Below are 17,992 nucleotides of genomic sequence, written 5' to 3'. Positions count from 1 at the left end.
ACAGCCCCATAGGTTGGGTCTTAACTCCTTGCACCACCAGGGAGGCCCGGTTATGCATTTTAAAGGACCTTTAGTCTTCCTTAAAAAAGATAAATGCAAAGCATTTGGGATACTCACGTCAGAATTCCAAGTGTCTCATTTTTGGCTTTTAAAGCAATTGCTGTCCCCACTGAAAAGAGGCTGGGAGCAGCACTGCCCAGGTTCTAACCTTGTCCCCTTAATGACTGAGACACTGAACAAGAAATGCCACTTAACCTCTCCCAGCTTCTAATTCTTCTCTGTAAAAGGGGCACCAAACTCAATCGTTTTTGAGACAATCACTGCCCAACTCCCATACGGTAAGCTTTTAGTAGTTAGCCACCGAAGATGGCCAAGGCAGTGCTCAAACTCTCTGAGCCTGCAGTCTGGACTTCATCTGAGCATTTGCCAGAAAAACAAACTTGAGGGACCTACTGAATCAGACCTACTGAGGACAAACTCTGGTGGGATCCACTGAAAGGTTTCAACAAGCCCTTCGGTGGTTCTGCAGCATGTTGGGAATGACTGACAAGCTAATGAGCACCTATACTGGGCTCTGTGATCATGCTAAGAAAAAAAAAAAAACACCCCATTGTTAAACCGTACTTTAAAGTCATTCAGATATACTAAACAAGTCTACCTGAAAATTACCTGACAAGAGGACTCGATTGTCCCTATATGTGAATTGTCACTTTTTTTTTTTTAAAGATTTATTTTTATTTATTTATCCAAGCACTGGGTACAGTCAGAGCGCAGGAGGGTGAGAGAATTCACCAGAGCCAGAGCGGGGAGCAGAGCAGGCAGGAGGACTGAAGTACACTGCTGAGCGGAGCAGAGGGCGAGGCAGGAGAGGTCTGCGCGCCATGTGGGACCCTCCTCTAGTGGCCGGGGAGCAGCCGGGGATCGAACCGGCTCTGCAGAGACTACGGGCAGCTTCGCAAACCAGCGCTCAACCACTGCGCCACTGGGGAGGCCGTGAATTGTCACTTTTAAGGAATTTTCTGCAAGTCTTAACCAACTGTCACCTATCCTGATATGAAATACATAGAAGATTAAATTCAGCTACGGTTCTAGAACTTAAGTGTCATTTTTCTTCAGATTTCACCCCCCTCCGCCTGCATTCCCATAGATAAATCACAAAATATCAACTTCAAATTTCCAAATCCTGCTTCCGACACTTGAGAAAACGTGAGAGCCAGGAAAGAAATGTTTGTCGAGTTGTCAGCAAGGGGATGGGACTGAGATGTGCTGAGCCTGCATAAGCCTGAATCACATAAGTGTGACCATGACTTGTCTGCAAAGACTTCACCAACCCAGCTTAATTTTATGGATGTTAACAGCAAGTTATTTTTCATAACTGGTTTCACTGATTCATTCTTACTTTTTGAAAAAAGAATTGGCAGATGCTGGTTTTGGAAGGTTAAGCAGTGAGGAAAGAGCAAATAATGGTGCTAACTTCCATCACAGCCAGGGATGACACAAGGCCTGAACGCACATGTTGCAGGAAGCACCTGTGAGTGTCAAACAATGCGGGGATGATGTCTGTGGCAGGAACTTACTGTTCTGTCCCAGAATGATTACCATTTTGACCTTCTTATCATTTTGCTCGACTAAACTTAGAACCACTCTTTCCTTTTAAATGGGAGAACCAGTTATAAGCTAACAAAACAACTTTTCACATAGTATTACAAGTCTACACTCGTCTAGGGGTTCCCAACAGAAGGAAAGCGAGTTCTAAAGATGTGTTTTCTTTCTCCTCACATATCAATTCTGGTTTCATTACAGCTTCTCTGTGTGAGTTTCTCCACCTGGGAAGTGCAACCAGCCAAATCTGTCTCTGGAAGATGTCACAGATTTTATAGAGACAAGCAACACTGGAAACCAATATACTTTTATTGTTTTAAAATATCAATATCAGGGGGCCTCCCCGGTGGCGCAGCGGTTGAGCGCTGGGTTGCGAAGCTGCCCGCGGCCTCTGCAGCGCCGGTTCAATCCCCGGCTGCTCCCCGGCCACCGGAGGAGGGTCCCACATGGCGCGCAGACCTCTCCTGCCGCCCGCTGCTCCCCTCAGCAGTGTACTTCGCTTCTGCCTGCTCTGCTCCTCGCTCTGGCTCTGGTGAATTCTCTCACCCTCCCGCGCTTCTGACTGTACCCAGTGCATGTATAAACAAGCAAACAAATAAATAAATAAATAAAAACATGCCTCTATAAAAAAAATAAAAAAAAAATGTTTAAAATATCAATATCAAATTTCTTGCAAAGAGCTATTTAGAGCTTTTTGAGGGAGGAGTTGATTTTCTCTTTTCTATTTATTTTTTTTATTTTTTTAAAGATTTATTTATTTATGCATACAAGAACAGGGGTACAGGCCAGAGGTGCGGGCGGTGAGAGGATCCACCAGAGACAGAGTGGGGAACAGAAAAGGTGTATCTACTGAAATACCCTGCTGAGGGGAGCAGCGGGCAAGTCAGGAGAGGTCTGCTGCGCCATGTGGGTTGCTCCCTGGTCGGGGCTCGAACTTGTGCTGCGGTGGCTGAGGTTAGCTTCATAGGTTGCATCTTAACCCCTTGCGCCACCAAGGAGGCCCTCTTTTCTTTTCTAAATGGCCTCATTCCTAGAGAAGTGGCTGATTCTAGGACTGGAGCAGGGAATACACAAAATGAGCTTAACGCAACTTAGTTTCTTGCCAGAAAGTTCAGAAATGCCCCAAAATCAAAAATATACAAGACACACAGGAGCCTACTAATACAACTGCTGTCATAACCTAAAAAGTTGGAACAATCTGAGCAACAAAATATTCCCCAACATATCAAAAATATATACAAGTCCATACTTATTTATAAATAAATGGGAGGGGGGATGAACAAATCATTCTTATGAATTACTAATATGGATACTCCCCCTTCAGACCATAGAATACAACCTCACTATACCACCCCTCCATTTCCCAGAGACTGGACTTGGTGACTGACTTTCAAAGAACTGAAGGATGGAAAGGGAGAAATCATAGGTTTCCAGTAAAGAAACAGAACAGAACACTACGAACTAACAAACAAACAGAACACTACGAACTAACAGACACTCCTGCCAAGGTCCCTAGAGTTAATACATGAGTGAGTTAGCATTCCACTACTGGTAGGATTTCATGAAAAGAAGCCCTTACCTGTGTGGTTTTCTTCCCAAAAATTCCATACCCCCAGTCCAGTCCTGGGTAAAGATCAGATAAAGCCAAATTGAGAGACATTCTGCAAAACAGCATTCCTCAAAAGTGTCCAAGTTATGGTAACGAGGAAAGACTAGGAGCCATCACAGACCACAGGCTAGCTAGACATGACGGCTAAACACACTGTGGTATGTGAGAAAATCCTGGAAAAGAAAAGGACATTCATGGAAAAACTAGTGTAACACAAATAAAGTTAACACTACTTACCATGGTGCTTTCTTGAAGGATATCTCATGGATATGTAAAATGTTATTAGGTGTACAATGTACAAAGTGATTCTCCATATTATCTCTTCAACTTTGCTGTAAATCTAAAATCATTCCCCAAAAAGTTGTGAGTCTGAACTTACCTGTTCCCACTGACTTCTGCATACCACTTATGATCATGAATACACATTTTGCTAAAACATTCTGAGTTTGTCCTTTTCACAGTACTAATACTGCCAAAAATATCCATAAATTTATTATAACTCCATTACCTGGTCAAGTAATTCAAAGTAAATATTGATTAAAAATGAAGTATTGAGGGGCCTCCCTGGTGGCGCAGGTGGTTGAGCACCGCACTGTGAAGCTGTCTGCAGCCTCTGCAACGCCGGTTCGATCCCAGCTGGTTGGTGAGGGTCCCACATGGAGCAGCAGACCTCTCCTGTCTCACCCGTTGCTCCCCTCAGCAGTGTATTTCATCAGTCTGCCTGTTCTGTTCCCTGCTCTACCTCTGGTGAATCCTCTCACCCTCTGAAGCATCTGGCCTGTACCCCAGTTCTTGTATAAATAAATAAATCTTGGGGAAAAAAAAGTCACTATAAAAAAAAAATGAAGTCTTGATAATAGCTTACAAACTGTACGTTTAAAAAATCTAAGCTGAAAGAAAAAGAGAAATACCGGATGGTCTCACTCACAGCAGGAATCTAGAAAACCTCAATAAGGGACCAGGAAAAAGAATAAATATAAGAAAGAAAAAAATCAAAATCAACAAACAACTATAAATCAGAGACACACAATGGGAGGGGCGGGGAAAGGAGGAATTGGGGTCAAAATAAGGGGGGTGCAATGGTATGGGGAACAAAAAAATTAAAAAAAAAATTAAAACTCTGAGCTATCAATGAAGGATTCCAAATACATACGTTGGAGCCCAGTTAGCTCATTTAGTCACGAGTGACACACGTGCTGTGGACACATCCCTTAGCAGAACCACCACCATCACCTCAGTTCGGGAAGACAGCCGGTTCTCACCAATGACATGCCTTTCATGTTAGGAACCTGGCTCGTTCTCCCCAACACATTTTCCCTTCTGCCCAGTTCTTCCTGGGTTGGCTTGAAAAGAACCACCTCCCCTTGTGCTGTCTTTCACTGACTTCCCGGAATAGTTTCACTTAGTAACCTTAGCCATGGGGTGCCCAAAGGATGTATGCGGCTGGGATCTGGGCTGAGGCCGCAGCCAGTGTAAGCAGAGAGCAGTAAAGGAACAGCTGAGCTGCCCTGGCGTTGAGAAATTTTCCACAGTCATTCACAAATACTTTCAAAAGCAGCTGACACTCTGGGATTTGTTCTTAAATAGCTGTTAATAATTTTCAATATAAATGAGCTCTCTACAAGACAGTTCTTTGTACCTTGCTTTTCCTTTCCTTTTCACTCCACGGTTAGAAACTTAAGAAGAAAAACCAGCAATATCAGGAACAATTTTTATTAGTATCAATAAAAGTTTACAGTCTTTTAAAGATATCCCAGAATCTACTGTGAGGAACATGTGTCAGGAAATAAACGCCACAGCATAGCAGCATACACTGCTCTGACAGGTATGCCGAATGGCTCTGCGCTGTCTCATTCAAGCAGTCTTCTCTCCAAGTTAGGCAAAGGTCATAGCAAAACACGACATTTCTCGGAAGGGATCCATAAAATGGGAGCAGCTGTGCTTCTGAATTTCTTCCATGTTCCCGTCTTGTCGTACCAATAACACCTAGAGATCATGGTGTGGCACCCTAAGAGCTGATGGGTCCAGTTTTATAGGAGAGAGACATGGAAGTCTTTGTATCTAGTCCTGTCATAACAGAGGCGTGACTTATTCATATGCTGAGTGGGCTACAGAAAAATAGCTTATCATGTGTTAATTAAAATAGGAAAAAAGCCAGGCCCTTCCAGGCATAAACGTACATTTAAAATTATACATACTCTAAAATATGCTTCTAAATGAAGATTTCCCTGTATTTCCAAGTAAGGTAACATTGAACATCATACCTTACCAAGATTTTTAAATCTGACCTCATTTGGGGGGTAAATATGGCAGTGGAAATAGAGTAACAAACTTTCTTTTAAAAAAAAAATCTCCCCTTAACATGCACGAGACTGGTCAGAACCATTTGGCACACTAAGGCAGCAAGATCCAGGGAGAAACCTGCCCCCTTTGGGTTACTTTGAAGTTTTAATGCCAAAATGAGGTCTTAAAGCAATCCCTTCACACAAATAAGGCGGGGTTACGCTGCAAACACATTCGCTCCCTGTCAAGGGTTAAGTTCTTCCGTCCTCATTACTGACCACCACCTGCCACGTCTTCTTTAAAGATCTGTCTTTTCTTCATAGCGACACCTGCAGGCAGCGCGCTGGCTGTCCAGGTAGGGCTTGCAGCCTAAGTGGATCACGCTGTCGAACAAGAGCTCCACTGTCGTCTCACAGGCTGCAAAGGGAGAAGATGTGCTTACGGGGAGCACCTGCAATGTCCGCTCCTCCCACCCCTAAGCAAGCGTGCACTGAGCAGCCCCAGAGCCCTCCTCAGGCGCAGCCTCCCAAGGCCTTACAAACCAGCAGTAGGAACAGGCTCAGCCCTTCCAGTGCCCTCTTTTTGGGTATCAACTTTCTCTCTGCATGACACCGCTCAATCTGCCTTTTGGTACTTGACAAACAAGACCCCCTCAATAGCAAGAATTAGCTCAGCGCTGCTACTTCTCCTTTCATCTGTCTCACTAAGAAGATGCCCGGTCACACTCTTAAGTTTTGCATTTCGAGGAAAAATCTGTAAGTGCATGAGAAATGAAAGTGAAAAAATAGAGAAGCCTCAAACCCTTCCTTTATGGTGTCTTCAAAGAACTGATCGCACATCATTTAAGATGCCTGAAGTAAATGGAACCAAACCAATACCTGAATCCAGCTAGGGAGGAAGGACAGAGGACTCAAACACCTTTTCCCTGGAAGACTTTACCAAAATGCTTTAAGACTATAATTCTTGTCTTTTACTTTGCTTATTCTTAGGTACCTGGAAAGCCCAGATGACATTATCTTAATACATTACACTTAACTAGACACGGCACAGAGTGGCCTTTACCTGCCCAAATACCAAGTTTCAAAAATTCATGTAAAGTTGCTTTTTGTTACAAAATCTTAACATTTTCAAAGTTCTCCAAAAGGCTATGCCTGTTAGCTGGGAGGCTGCATGGACCCTGGTTTCATCATCAGCCACATTAGCGTGCCCGAAAGTCAGAAAAGAGGAAATGCAGCCACTCGTGCTGGGGCTGGACATGGAGCCTGCCTCAGCCAGAGGCATCAGAGGGCTGCAGAGGGTGTCACTTCAGGCTTCACCCAGAACGGGAATTTTGTCCTTGATGGTTATTAACAGGATTTTAGAATCAGACCTACAATATGAGACTATCTGGGGAACGTTGTAGTAGAAAGAACACATGTTTTAGAGTCAGATGGCTGGAGGGGAAAGGCTAAGTATGTCAGGGGCCAAGGTACTACTTGTAGAAACTGTTTCCTTCTCTAAAAAGCAGTGATAACAGGGGCTTCGCTGGTGGCACAGGGATTAAGTCTCAGCACTATGAAGCTATCAGCAGCCAGTGTAGCACGAGTTCCATCCCCGGCCAGGGAGCTACCCACATGGCGCAGCAGACCTCTCCTATCTCTCCTGCTGCTCCCCTCAGCAGTGTATTTCAGTAGATCTGCCTGTTCTGCTCCCCACAGTGTCTCTGGTGAATCTTCTCATCCCCGCACCTCTGGCCTGTACCCCAGTTCTTGTATGCATAAATAAATAAATCTTTAAAAAAAAAAAAAAAAGGCAGTGATAACACTACCTACATCTCTGGTCATGACCCTGAGCTGATGCCTGGCCTGAGGAGTGGTTTGGGCACTGGGCCAACATGACACATGCAAAATGCCAGAGTTAAGACCCCATAGGGGCCTCCCCGGTGTCCCAGTGAGTTGAGCACAGCTCTGTGAAGCTGTCCACAGCCCCTGCAGCGCAGGTTCGATTCCCGGCCAGCCAGGGAGATTCCGACATGGCGCAGCAGACCTCTCCTGTCTCGCCCACTGCTCCCCCAGCAGTGCTTTCAGTCCGTCTGCCTGTTCTGCTCCCCCCTCTGCCTCTGGTGAATCCTCTCACCCTCCTGCACCTCTGGCCTGTACCCCAGCTATTGCATAAACAAAAAGAAAAAAAAAGATCCAATCTTCTGAACTTGCTGCCCCAAATCCAAATCCACTGGATGCAGGGTTTCGGACTTTAGGGCGAAGACGATGAGACACACGCAAGGTACAACACCCTGTGCCTGCCACAGGTTCCGAACACTGTTTCTCCTCCACACAGAAGAGCGCAGGGTGTGCGGCTAAGGGAGCAAGCAGTGAAAGGGCTCCACAGGAAAGCCTGCACTAGCACGCACAGTGGTCAATAAAGTCAAAAGCACAGCCGCGGCAGCCGCTCACCCTGCACGTGCTGGGCCAGCCCCAGCGTCCGCTGCACGTCGCGGCAGATCTTGGACAGGCAGTACTGGAACTCCTCGTCACAGTCGTTCTTGCTCTTGCCACAGGTCTCGTAGCAGCGGTCGTGCTGGTTGCAGCACTTGGTCAGGGAAGGGATGCCGATGTTCAGCTGCAAGAGACCGTCGGACGATGGGCACGTTATCGCCGATGAAAAACGCAACTCACCCGCCGAAGCGCTGCATTCACACAGACTCAAAAGCCAAAATTGATTTTGCCCCCCAGTGTCTCCCATGGGACACCTCTCTCCATCGCGCTCCCCTGTACCCACCTGTGTCCCAGGGACCTCCTGCTCGGTGATGCCTCGAGGCTCCCTATTTGGCAAGTTGGCACATTCAGTTACCCGCTGGTAACAAGCATCATTTCTTATTGCCCAAATCACAACACATCACTAACTAGACCTCCATGCAAGTATGATTTCTGCACATGGCGAAATCTATTGTGTCCTTCCTCGCCACCAACACAATCTGCTCTGTAGGAACCATCACTGAAAATCATTAAGCTCTTAGAACTTAAACTTTCCTGTTTTTGTGGTTTAATCTTCCACTATTCAGCTATTCCTTAAAGATACTGTTTCTCCAAATCTATAACTACTTTATACACAAAACTCTTGACTAGTCATCTCTCTCCAAAACATTTTTTCCTTGTAATACATGCTTAGACCCAGCCTGTTTTATCTGTACTGTCTTACTGTTAGGTAGTATTACTTCTATAATCCAAACATCATAAGCCATGTTTCTGACATGAATCTCATTTAATTGGTATTAAGATTCAAAAATAAAACATGAATTTTACTCCTTTTACTTTCATTAGGGTTTATTAAATGTGCTTCAGCTATAAAAGAATATAATAAGCCTATCACTATTACAATAAGCAAAAGTATTGTGAACCTGACATCACATCGATAGTCTTGCATTACCAAGAGTTTTACATAGCCTACGGATCATAAAACTTATCAAATAAAAAACAATATTTACATGAACACCAAATAGTGGAGAGCCACATCCATTCGGCGGGGAGGGTTTATAACCGTAACGTGCGAAAGCCTTAGATCCTATAAAATACAAAAGGTATCATCATTAATTTTCAAATATGACAGAACACACAAAGAACAAAATGTCTACAAATGCTAGACTAGCTTTGCAAGTATTTAATATTTACGTGCTAATGAGTAAATATATCTTTATTCTGATGAATCCTAAGAATGTTCATTTGTCTCCTAATGTTTCTCCTGCAGTGAAATACACACAGAAGTACATATATATACACATATATGTCGGTTCATCACACATGGTAGCTCATAAAATGTAGTTTTATTTACAAGTCTATATTGCACAAAACATAAAAAAGTTTAGACTCGACTGCTAGTGATTTCAGAGGGTACAAGGCAGACTGGTTCCATACGCATGAAAGATAAATCCACCCTATTTTCCTGTACATTCTAACACATATTTTCAGTTTACAACCTCTGGGGCAAGAATTGTATCTTCCCAGCCTCAGCCAATGTTCCACCGCAGACAAACCTTAAGAACCATGAACTAACAAGATACTCTGCTGGAGCCCTGAGCTAAGGCAGACAAGGTCACCGATGACCTTTATAGGACATCACAAGACCACACAGTCTAGCCCCACTCCAGACACCTGTTTCACAATACACTCCTGCCAGCGAAGGAATAAAGTCGGTGACCTGTGATATTCCGGTTACACGGCCCCTGTGACCACCAATGGTTCAGTAACACGGAGAATGACGCTGTCCCAACGATCTTAAATGCAGGCGTCACTCCCTCTTGGAATGCGAAGTTGACCTCGACACATCACAGTCTCCTGCTTTCTCGCCGAATGTTTCCCACATCCCCGGACAGCGCCGGGGAACAGCCCACTCTGTTGTGGAACCATCTTGGTTCTTCCTCAGCGTTCTTGTGAATTCTACCTGTGAGCCATTGTCTGAACCTGGGAGGACACAGAACAAACCAACTCCCTGTCTGAGAGGACACTCCTTTCAAATATTGGGGGTTCCCTTTGGAGACGCAGAGACACAGACTACTGTGGAGACAGTAAGAAGCAGAGTATTCTGTCAACTTTAATTCTAATATTTACTACCAGGAAACTTAAATAAAAATAAATCTCATTGAAGGGTATGGGGGTGGGGGGGTAACCCTTCCAGCAATTATCAGCCTCCAGAATAAGCAAACCACCCAGAGTAACGGCACGAAGCAGCCCAAGTGAATCGCTAGCATTCTCCTGCTTCACTGAGGTGCCAAGTGCAGCCTGACTCACTGTACACATGACTGACACAGAAAAGGGGGAGCCTGTGACAGAGTTGATCTTGTTTCCCCAACATTGCCTGAGGAGCTGTTTCCAAGCCCTCGAAGATGAAGGCAGATGCTTCCAGCAATCACAGATGAGTCACTGATGCTTCAACGCCTGCTTTTTGTCTGCCTTTCTTAAGAACACAGGCTCTGCTTTGGCTTTGCACTGACAAGGGCCTACAGAGGGAGGATACAGGACGTCCGACGGGCACCTGTAACGCACCTGCTGACATTCACCCCGGGACCTGCTCGCCAACAGTCCCCTCTTTCCCAGCAACTCCATCTTAGCCCCTTTTCACTTCCCCATTTTCTTCTATGCCACATCCAATCCAACAGCAGGTCCTGTTGACTCTACCTTCAAAATATCCAAGGCCCAACCACTTCTCCCCACCTGTACTCTGCTCCAAGCCCCAGGACTATCACCAGAACCTCCCAGCTAATCCCCTACACTGGCTCCCCACCGCCCCCACTCCAGTCCACCGTCAACACTGGGCCTGAGCGTCTTGTTAAAAGTGACCTTAGATCACCTCTTTCCACAGCCAAAACCAGCCCAGTGGCTTCTCATGCACTCAGTACCAGGCACCTGCCTCAGCGCCTCTCTCTCTCATCTCCGTACTGTTCTCTCCTCCCTGCTTCCTCCATCTGTCACACTGACTGCTGACCTACAGATGCCCCATGTCTGCTCCTGCCTTAGGGCAGCTGAACCCGCTGTTCCCTACATGGGTGCTCTCTTCCTGGCATGTACACCGTGACCGCTTTACCTGCTCGGCAAGGCACTCCCCAACCACGCCATTTAGTACACATGACCTTCCGACACACGGTCCTACTAACCACTGATTAATTTATTATGTCTCCCATGCTAAAATATAAGCTTTTTGATGGCAAAAAGCTTATCTTGTACTCTTCAGTGCCTAGAACAGTGCTTGACGTTTGGTTAGGGCCACAATAAATATCTGTTAATGAATGAATGAGTCAGCAGATGACCTGGAAGACTAGTCCATGGCAGTTATAATTCTCATGATAAATAAACTGATGTTGCTGTTTAGCCTGCTAGGTACCTGTTTATCTCTTCCGGCTGCCCATCAGCCTCCAAAGACTGACCACCTCCAGTGTGTCACATTATTTTAAAATATGGTGCCCCAAACTCAACACTATTAGATGGGTTTTTTCTAAACAAGTCATACTTGCATCAACACAGCCTAGCACAGCCAGCCTACGCTTAAGTTGGGTCTCAGCGCTAAGATACATCAGACAGCATGAAAGAAACACCAGGTCTTCCTAAAGTGAACTTTTTTTTTTTTAAAGATTTATTTTATTTATACAAGAACCCGGGAACAGGCCAGATGTGTGGGGGGTGAGAGGATGCACCAGAGACAGAGTAGGGAGAAGAACAAGCAGACTGACAAAATACACTGCTGAGGGGAGCGGCAGCAGGGGAGACAGGAGCGGTCTGCCGCACCACGTGGGTTTCCCGCACTGCAGAGGCTGCGGACAGCTTCACTGCACCCAACCACCTGCACCACCAGGGAGGCCCCGTAAAGTGAACTTTTAAGCATCTATTGCTAGAGACTCAGAACTTCTACAGTTAAATTTCTGAGCCTAAATACTAATGCTATCTTGTTACTTTTATTTCACCAGTGAGGGCCGCTCAGCAGATTTAAATCTAGAGCTGTTAATCCAGAGTTGTCACAAACTTGAGACTCATATTAAGCAGGACAGAGAGCTGAAGCGCGTCCTCTCGACAAGTCCTCCCTCCAGGCAGCTACCAAGTCATGAACCCAACCCTCTGGGCAGACCACTCACCCTATATCAAGGCTTTCCCAGTTGATGCCTCTTGTCAGAATATGTATCAGGCATTTCATCGATGATTTTCTTTGTCCTACCACACTAGAACCTCTTCGCGCAAAGGGAAGGAACTGGATCAGCACTGTATTCTTGGGTAAGCCATTGTAGTTCCACGAAACAATATTACGACACTCTCTAATCTTGAGGCTTCCAACAATCAGCTGTTTAACAAATTTAAAAACTCATTTAGGGAGCCACATAAGCAATTTTTAACCTGGGAAAAAAGGGACAATAAAAGTCTCCAGCCTCCATATTCTGGCACCTCTCTCTTTTGCATGAGGTCCAAGAATGAACACCCTCAGACAACACATATGGACTTAGATTTCTAAAGGCATCTGGGTTTCTAGTGTCTTCCCAGCCTCCAGAACTATAAAAAATAAGTCCCCCAGTCTATGGCACTGTGAGAAGTGAAGCAAAAACTCATAGCAGCAGAAACCACATCAGAATCCAGCCAAAGGCCATGTTGTTTCGGGGCCACTGTCTCCTAAACCTTGTAAGCAGAAACAGAAAGTTGTAGGAGAGATGACAGAGTTAGAAGAATTTCAAAAACAGCCCAAACCCACTGCACACAAGTGCATGGAAATGGTAATCACTACTTTCACATTGGCTGAAGCCGCTGCTCTGGAGGCCGCATTGTATCACCTCACGAACAACTGGAATCTAAAGATTTGCGCAGACTAAAGTAAAGGTAGTTCTTTTCTACCTATTTTTTGTATTTTAATGTAAATTCTTCCAAACAGATTTCCTTCACCTGAAAGACACACAGGCAGATGAGAGGGAAAAGGGGAAGTTGCAGGTTGACACAAAAATCTCACCAGTGGGTTGGTGAGACCCCAACCTGCTTTCCCAAAACCTGATAACTTCACATGCATCATCATTAATCTCCACAGGTCATGGTACTTTATTTTCCTAGTCCACTCACTTCCGTGTGTCCTTAAATCTCCAACAATGCCATCCCCTCATCTTTCTCAGCTGATGGCCTCGATTCCTACTTCAAGACGGAGGCAATGAGTGGGCCTCCCCTGGTGGCTCAGCGGTAGAGCGCTGGGCTGCGAAGCTGCCCCCAGCCTCTGCAGCACCGGTTCTATCCCCGGCCACCAGCGAGGGTCCCACATGGCCCGCAGACCTCTCCTGCCGCCCGCTGCTCCCCTCAGCAGTGTGTTTCTTTGGTCTGCCTGTTCTGTTCCCCGCTCTGGCTCTGGTGAATTCTCTCACCCTCCCGTGCTTCTGACTGTACCCAGGACTTGTATAAATAAATAAATTAATTAAAAAAAAAGATGGAGGCAATGAGAGGACATGAACATCTGCCCAAGTAACAGGCACCGTGCCCAGCCTCCGCCTCTGCCCTCTCAGCGGGGATGGGCTCCCTGGGCTCTTGGCCCACCTGACCAGCCCCTTCACTTCTAAGAACGTGACTTCGGCGTTTCTACTCTCTACCGAATGATTCTCAAAAGCAGACATATTTGATTCTGCTCTCCTGAAGAACTGTTTTTCCCACCGCCTTTCCCATTCCACTTAATGCCGACTGCAATCCTTCCCACTGCTCAGGCCCAAACCTTGGGCATCATTTTTGCCTCTGCTCACACCCTACTTCCTAAGATATCAGGCTCTTCCTTCAAAAATACATTGTCACACAACCGCTTCTCTCACTACCTAAACTGCACCAACCTGGATAAAGCCACCACCACCGTGTCTGAGTTCCTGCGCCGGTGGCCCTGCCTCCATCCTGGCTCTCCGATTTCCCTGACCCTGTCTATTCTCAGCACACTATGTCAACACATAAAATATGAATGAATGAATGAATGACTTATTCTTAATTTGAAAACTATGCTTCAGGTCCATTTTGTTTTTATTGTTTGAAGAAAACTAAAAAGTTTTCTTCCTAGAGGCTTCCCTGGTGGCACAGGGGTTGAGGCGTCAGCACTGTCAAGGTGTCACCAGCCACTGCGGCCTGCGTTGGATCCCTGGCCAGGGAGCTGACCCACAGGGCGCAGCAGACCTCTCCTGCCTCGCCCGCTGCTCCCCTCAGCAGTGTATTTCAGTAGATCTGCCTGTCCTGCTCCCCACTCTGTCTCTGGTGAATCTTCTCACCCTCCACACCTCTGGCCTACACCCCAGGTCTTGTATGCATAAATAAATAAATCTTTAAAAAACATTTTTTTCCTCAAATCTTCTCTGCTGTCAAGGAGAACAAACTTTAGATTAAAAAAGGTACAACCACTTGTTTCCCTAAAAAACTTCACTCTCAATAAAGTCTTGTTCTCACCTCAAAGAGGATGGCCGGAACGGAGCGACTCTGTAACGCTAGTTCTTTCCATAAAGCAAAGAAAACTAAGTGCAACGAGTCTGTGCCCTTTAGTGAGACCACCTCTCCCCACCGTTAATCTTTAAGCTCCCTCGACCTCCACTATGAAACACCCCCTGGACCACCAGGGTCCTTCAGCTTTGGGCTTTCTCTGTCTCCATCTGGTTCTGACTTGGTTATTTGCATTCCAAAATACAGGAAAGGGTAAAATAGGTTCCGAGGTAACTTCTCTGCTAGCAACAATTACAGAACAACGGTCATTATGTTGGAGCTATCCGCCTGGTGACTTGGCAGCACAGTCAATGAGCAAGCAGTTCTCACTGAGAAAAGGACTGTCACTGCATCAAACCATCTCCTCAATTCTCAGGTTCATGTGTGCTTTTCATGTTGGAGAGGCTGCACTCCACTCCAGATAGTAAATTTAGTGAGCTTTGTGGAAGATAAGAAGGAATAAGTTTAAAAAAAAAAAAAGAAATAATACAATAAGGTTTTCCATAGGAAAAGTGACCATTCAAACGAAGAGATATTTAAAATACAAGCAAACTCTGCAACTGCTGACTCACAGTAAATTTACGAAGCCTGATTCTTGTGAGTCTTTCCTAGCTGAGTAACTGGAAAGTACACCCTTCCCTTGGCTCAGGGCCAAAACCTCCAGTGTCATCCTTGACTGGCTTTTCGCCTCGGGTCCTGACACCTGCCACGGCCTCTGCCTTGCGCCTTCCGTCCCAGATCACCAGAGTCACCTTCACATTGCAGCTTTCCCTGAACAGTCCAGGGACTGTGCCGACCCCAAGCCTCCCATCGGGACCATCAGCCCTTCCCCTGTGGGAACTCCTGTTCTTTCTCAGTCCCCCCAGCCCCCAGCCACCTGCCCAGGGGTGTCCCGTTCTCTTCCACGCCCCCCTCCCCAGGGGCCAGCCAGGCTGGTCTTGTCAGACACAGGGCTGGTGCACCCGTGATTCTTTTTCTGGTAACTTAAACAGGCCCAGCACCGTGGTTGTACTTCATGGCAGGAGAGTCAGAGGCTGAAGCGACCAAGCAGTCAGCGGAAGCAAGCCAGAATACAGAGGCGCTACCTGCCTGCCGGCGCCGCCCTCTTCTTCCCCTGCTTGCTGGTTCTCCAGGCGCCGGCCCACTTTAGGCTGACTCCACCTTTGGCTTATTTTTCTTGTCATGAATGTACTGATCCCTCTCTCCACCAGAGGTCAGTTCCACCGACAGGAATTTTGTCTGTTTTGCTCAAGGCTGGGTCTCTGGGTCTCTACTCAACAGAACACACCGGACACACAGCCGGCACCCAAATATCTGCATGGGGAACGGATATGACTAAGGAAAACGACCCCAGCTGATAATTACTCGCTTGTGGCTCCTAGCCAGTGCAGCAAGGCCCACAACAGCCCCGTCTGCGCACTGGCGGGAATGCTTAGGCACAAACTTCCCAGGACTGACACATCCAGCACCTCACAGCACCGCAGCGACCGCTCACTGTGTCACCAGCAGGCACGACCAGAGCTAGTTCTCAGAGCTCCTGGCGGCGGCATCAGCTCACGGGACCTGGGCTGCCTCAGCCACACACCTCAGGCTGCACCACTGCGGTCCAAGCCCCGGCACTTGGAGCTGCCAAGCACTCAGGGCGGCCCAGACCTGAGTACCTCCCCGAAGGGGTCTCCCAGGAACGTGCTGCACTTCCCGAGAGAGGCCGAGTCCTTCGCGGGACGATGAGAAGATGAACCTGTTTAAGCACTCGGAGGAGTCAGGGGCTCCCCAAAAAAGCCCTCTGCCTGCAACAGCGAGGTTGGGGCCGCCCGCGGTGTCCTGGGCAGCGCCCGCGCCGGAGAGAAACCACCGCGGGAGAGGCCGACGGGGCGGCAGCCGGCCCAGGGGCAGCTCCCCCGCCGGCCAATGGCGCACCCCGCGCCCAGCCGGCTCCGGGGTGCTCGGCGCGACCCAGCCGGCACGCCGCGGTCCGCACAAAGGTCGCCACTTATTTTCTGCGGCTTTGCCTAAAAATACAGACATTGTTAACCAGTTCCTGAAACACCCGGGAAGGAGGGGCTGGGGAGCCTCGCGGGGCCCTCAGGGCGGGGCGGGGCGGGGGGGGGGGTGGGCGGTGAGGGGAAGGAGGGGGTGAGGAGAGAGAGGTGAGAGAGAGAGAGGGGGTGAGAGGGAGGAGGTGAGGGGAGAGGAGAGGGGGAGGGAGAGAGGGGGTGAGGGAGAGAGGGGGTAAGGGGAGAGGGGGGTGAGGTGAGGGAGAGAGGGGGTGAGGGGAGAGGGGGTGAGGGGAGAGGGGGTGAGGGGAGAGGGGGTGGGGGAGAGAGGGGGTGAGGGGAGAGGGGGTGAGGGGGGAGGGGGGGTGAGAGGGAGAGGGGGTGAGGGGAGAGAGGGGGTGAGGGGGGAGAGGGGGGTGAGGGAGAGGGGGTGAGGGGAGAGGGGGGGTGAGGGGGAGGAGGTGAGGGAGAGAAGGGGTGAGGGGAGAGGGGGTGAGGGGAGAGAGGGGGGTGAGGGGAGAGGGGGTGAGGGGAGAGGGGGTGAGGGGAGGAGGGGGTGAGGGAGAGGGGGGTGAGGGGGAGGAGGTGAGGGAGAGAAGGGGTGAGGGGAGAGGGGGTGAGGAGCCGGCGGGTGAGGAGCCGGGGTGGGGCCCGCGCCCCGCGCCCGCTCACCGTCGCGGCACTTGAACTGGCAGAGCCCGTCCTCGCCGCCCAGCAGGTCGAGCGCGGCGTTGAGGTAGGTGTCGATCCTGTGCACGCCGTTGCGGATGGTCTTCAGGGTGGCCCTCCAGTCGGGCGTCTGGGGCTCCTCCTGGCCCCGCAGCGCGGCGCCCAGCAGCAGCACGAGCAGGCCGAGCGCGGGCCGCGGCAGCCGGGCCATCGGCGCAGCGCCAGCCGCGCGGGGCCTCAGGCTCCCCGGCCGCGCCCGCGCCCCCTTCCCGCCCGCGCAGCGCGCCTGCGCGGAGGCCCCGCCCGCGGCTCCCACGCTCACGTGGTCCGGCGCCCCGCCCCGCCCCCCGCCCGCCTCCGGTCGCCGCGTGCCCGGGCCGCCCCCGCCCAGGAAGGCGGGCCGAGGTCGTCGGGGGCCGGGAGCGCCGACATGTTTTCTCTTACAAAACGGTGCGGGCACGGCCGGGCGCCGCCTGCAGCCCCGAGCGCGGCGCGGGTGTGCGCGGGCGTGGGCGCTGTGGGCGCGCGGTGCCTTGCAGCGTCTCCGCACCTCAGCGCGCCGACTTTTCAAAAACCCCGCAGGTGGCAGCAGGGTGCGGCCACGTGGCGAGCCCGGGGACCTGGTCTGAGGTGTCGGGGTTCAGGCAGACACCCGAAGGGCCGGCTCCAATGCACACGCGCCGCTCGGGGGCTCGAGCTCCCGCAGGCCCTTGCTGCGGCCAGGCGGGCCCCGGACAGGGTCTGCGGAACGCCGGGCTCTCGCTTTGCAGAGCTGGGCTCCCCGGGGCCAGGGCCGCGCGAGGGGGGTCGGGGAGCAGAACAAGTCGACCCAAGGTCGTGGCTTTGGCCAACAAGAATGAGTTGAGGCTGCAGGCCGGTGTGGGGATTCTGGGAGG

The 17,992-nt window shown here is 49.3% G+C and overlaps 1 protein-coding gene across 1 annotated transcript; it reads right to left on the bottom strand.

Annotated features, from left to right (window-relative positions):
- Positions 1-4,882: 4,882 nt before the first annotated feature.
- PLA2G12A (phospholipase A2 group XIIA) lies at positions 4,883-17,307 on the bottom strand. The gene is made up of 4 exons (XM_037509560.2): positions 17,100-17,307; positions 8,958-9,034; positions 7,927-8,092; positions 4,883-5,911 (listed from the first exon to the last, which is right to left on the bottom strand). The coding sequence occupies exons 1-4, from the start codon at positions 17,305-17,307 to the stop codon at positions 5,793-5,795; spliced, it is 570 nt and encodes a 189-aa protein (XP_037365457.1). The 3' UTR covers positions 4,883-5,792.
- Positions 17,308-17,992: the final 685 nt, after the last annotated feature.

This window comes from Talpa occidentalis, unplaced genomic scaffold (assembly GCF_014898055.3).
Source record: "Talpa occidentalis isolate TD23 unplaced genomic scaffold, MPIMG_talOcc4v2.1 talOcc4.13, whole genome shotgun sequence".
Classification (NCBI taxonomy): Eukaryota; Metazoa; Chordata; class Mammalia; order Eulipotyphla; family Talpidae; genus Talpa; species Talpa occidentalis.
Note: the sequence above shows the minus strand (reverse complement) of the source record. Positions and strands in the feature narration are given on the sequence as shown.

Bases quoted from the DNA above. Each gene is read 5' to 3' on its own strand.
- PLA2G12A (XM_037509560.2), bottom strand. From the start codon at position 17,307: ATGGCCCGGCTGCCGCGGCCCGCGCTCGGCCTGCTCGTGCTGCTGCTG. The intron at 9,035-17,099 runs GTGAGCGGGCGC...TGTATTTTATAG, and splicing joins CCAGTTCAAGTGCCGCGACG to GATCTAAGGCTTTCGCACGT. The intron at 8,093-8,957 runs GTAAATATTGTT...GGTCTCTTGCAG, and splicing joins CTCCACTATTTGGTGTTCAT to CTGAACATCGGCATCCCTTC.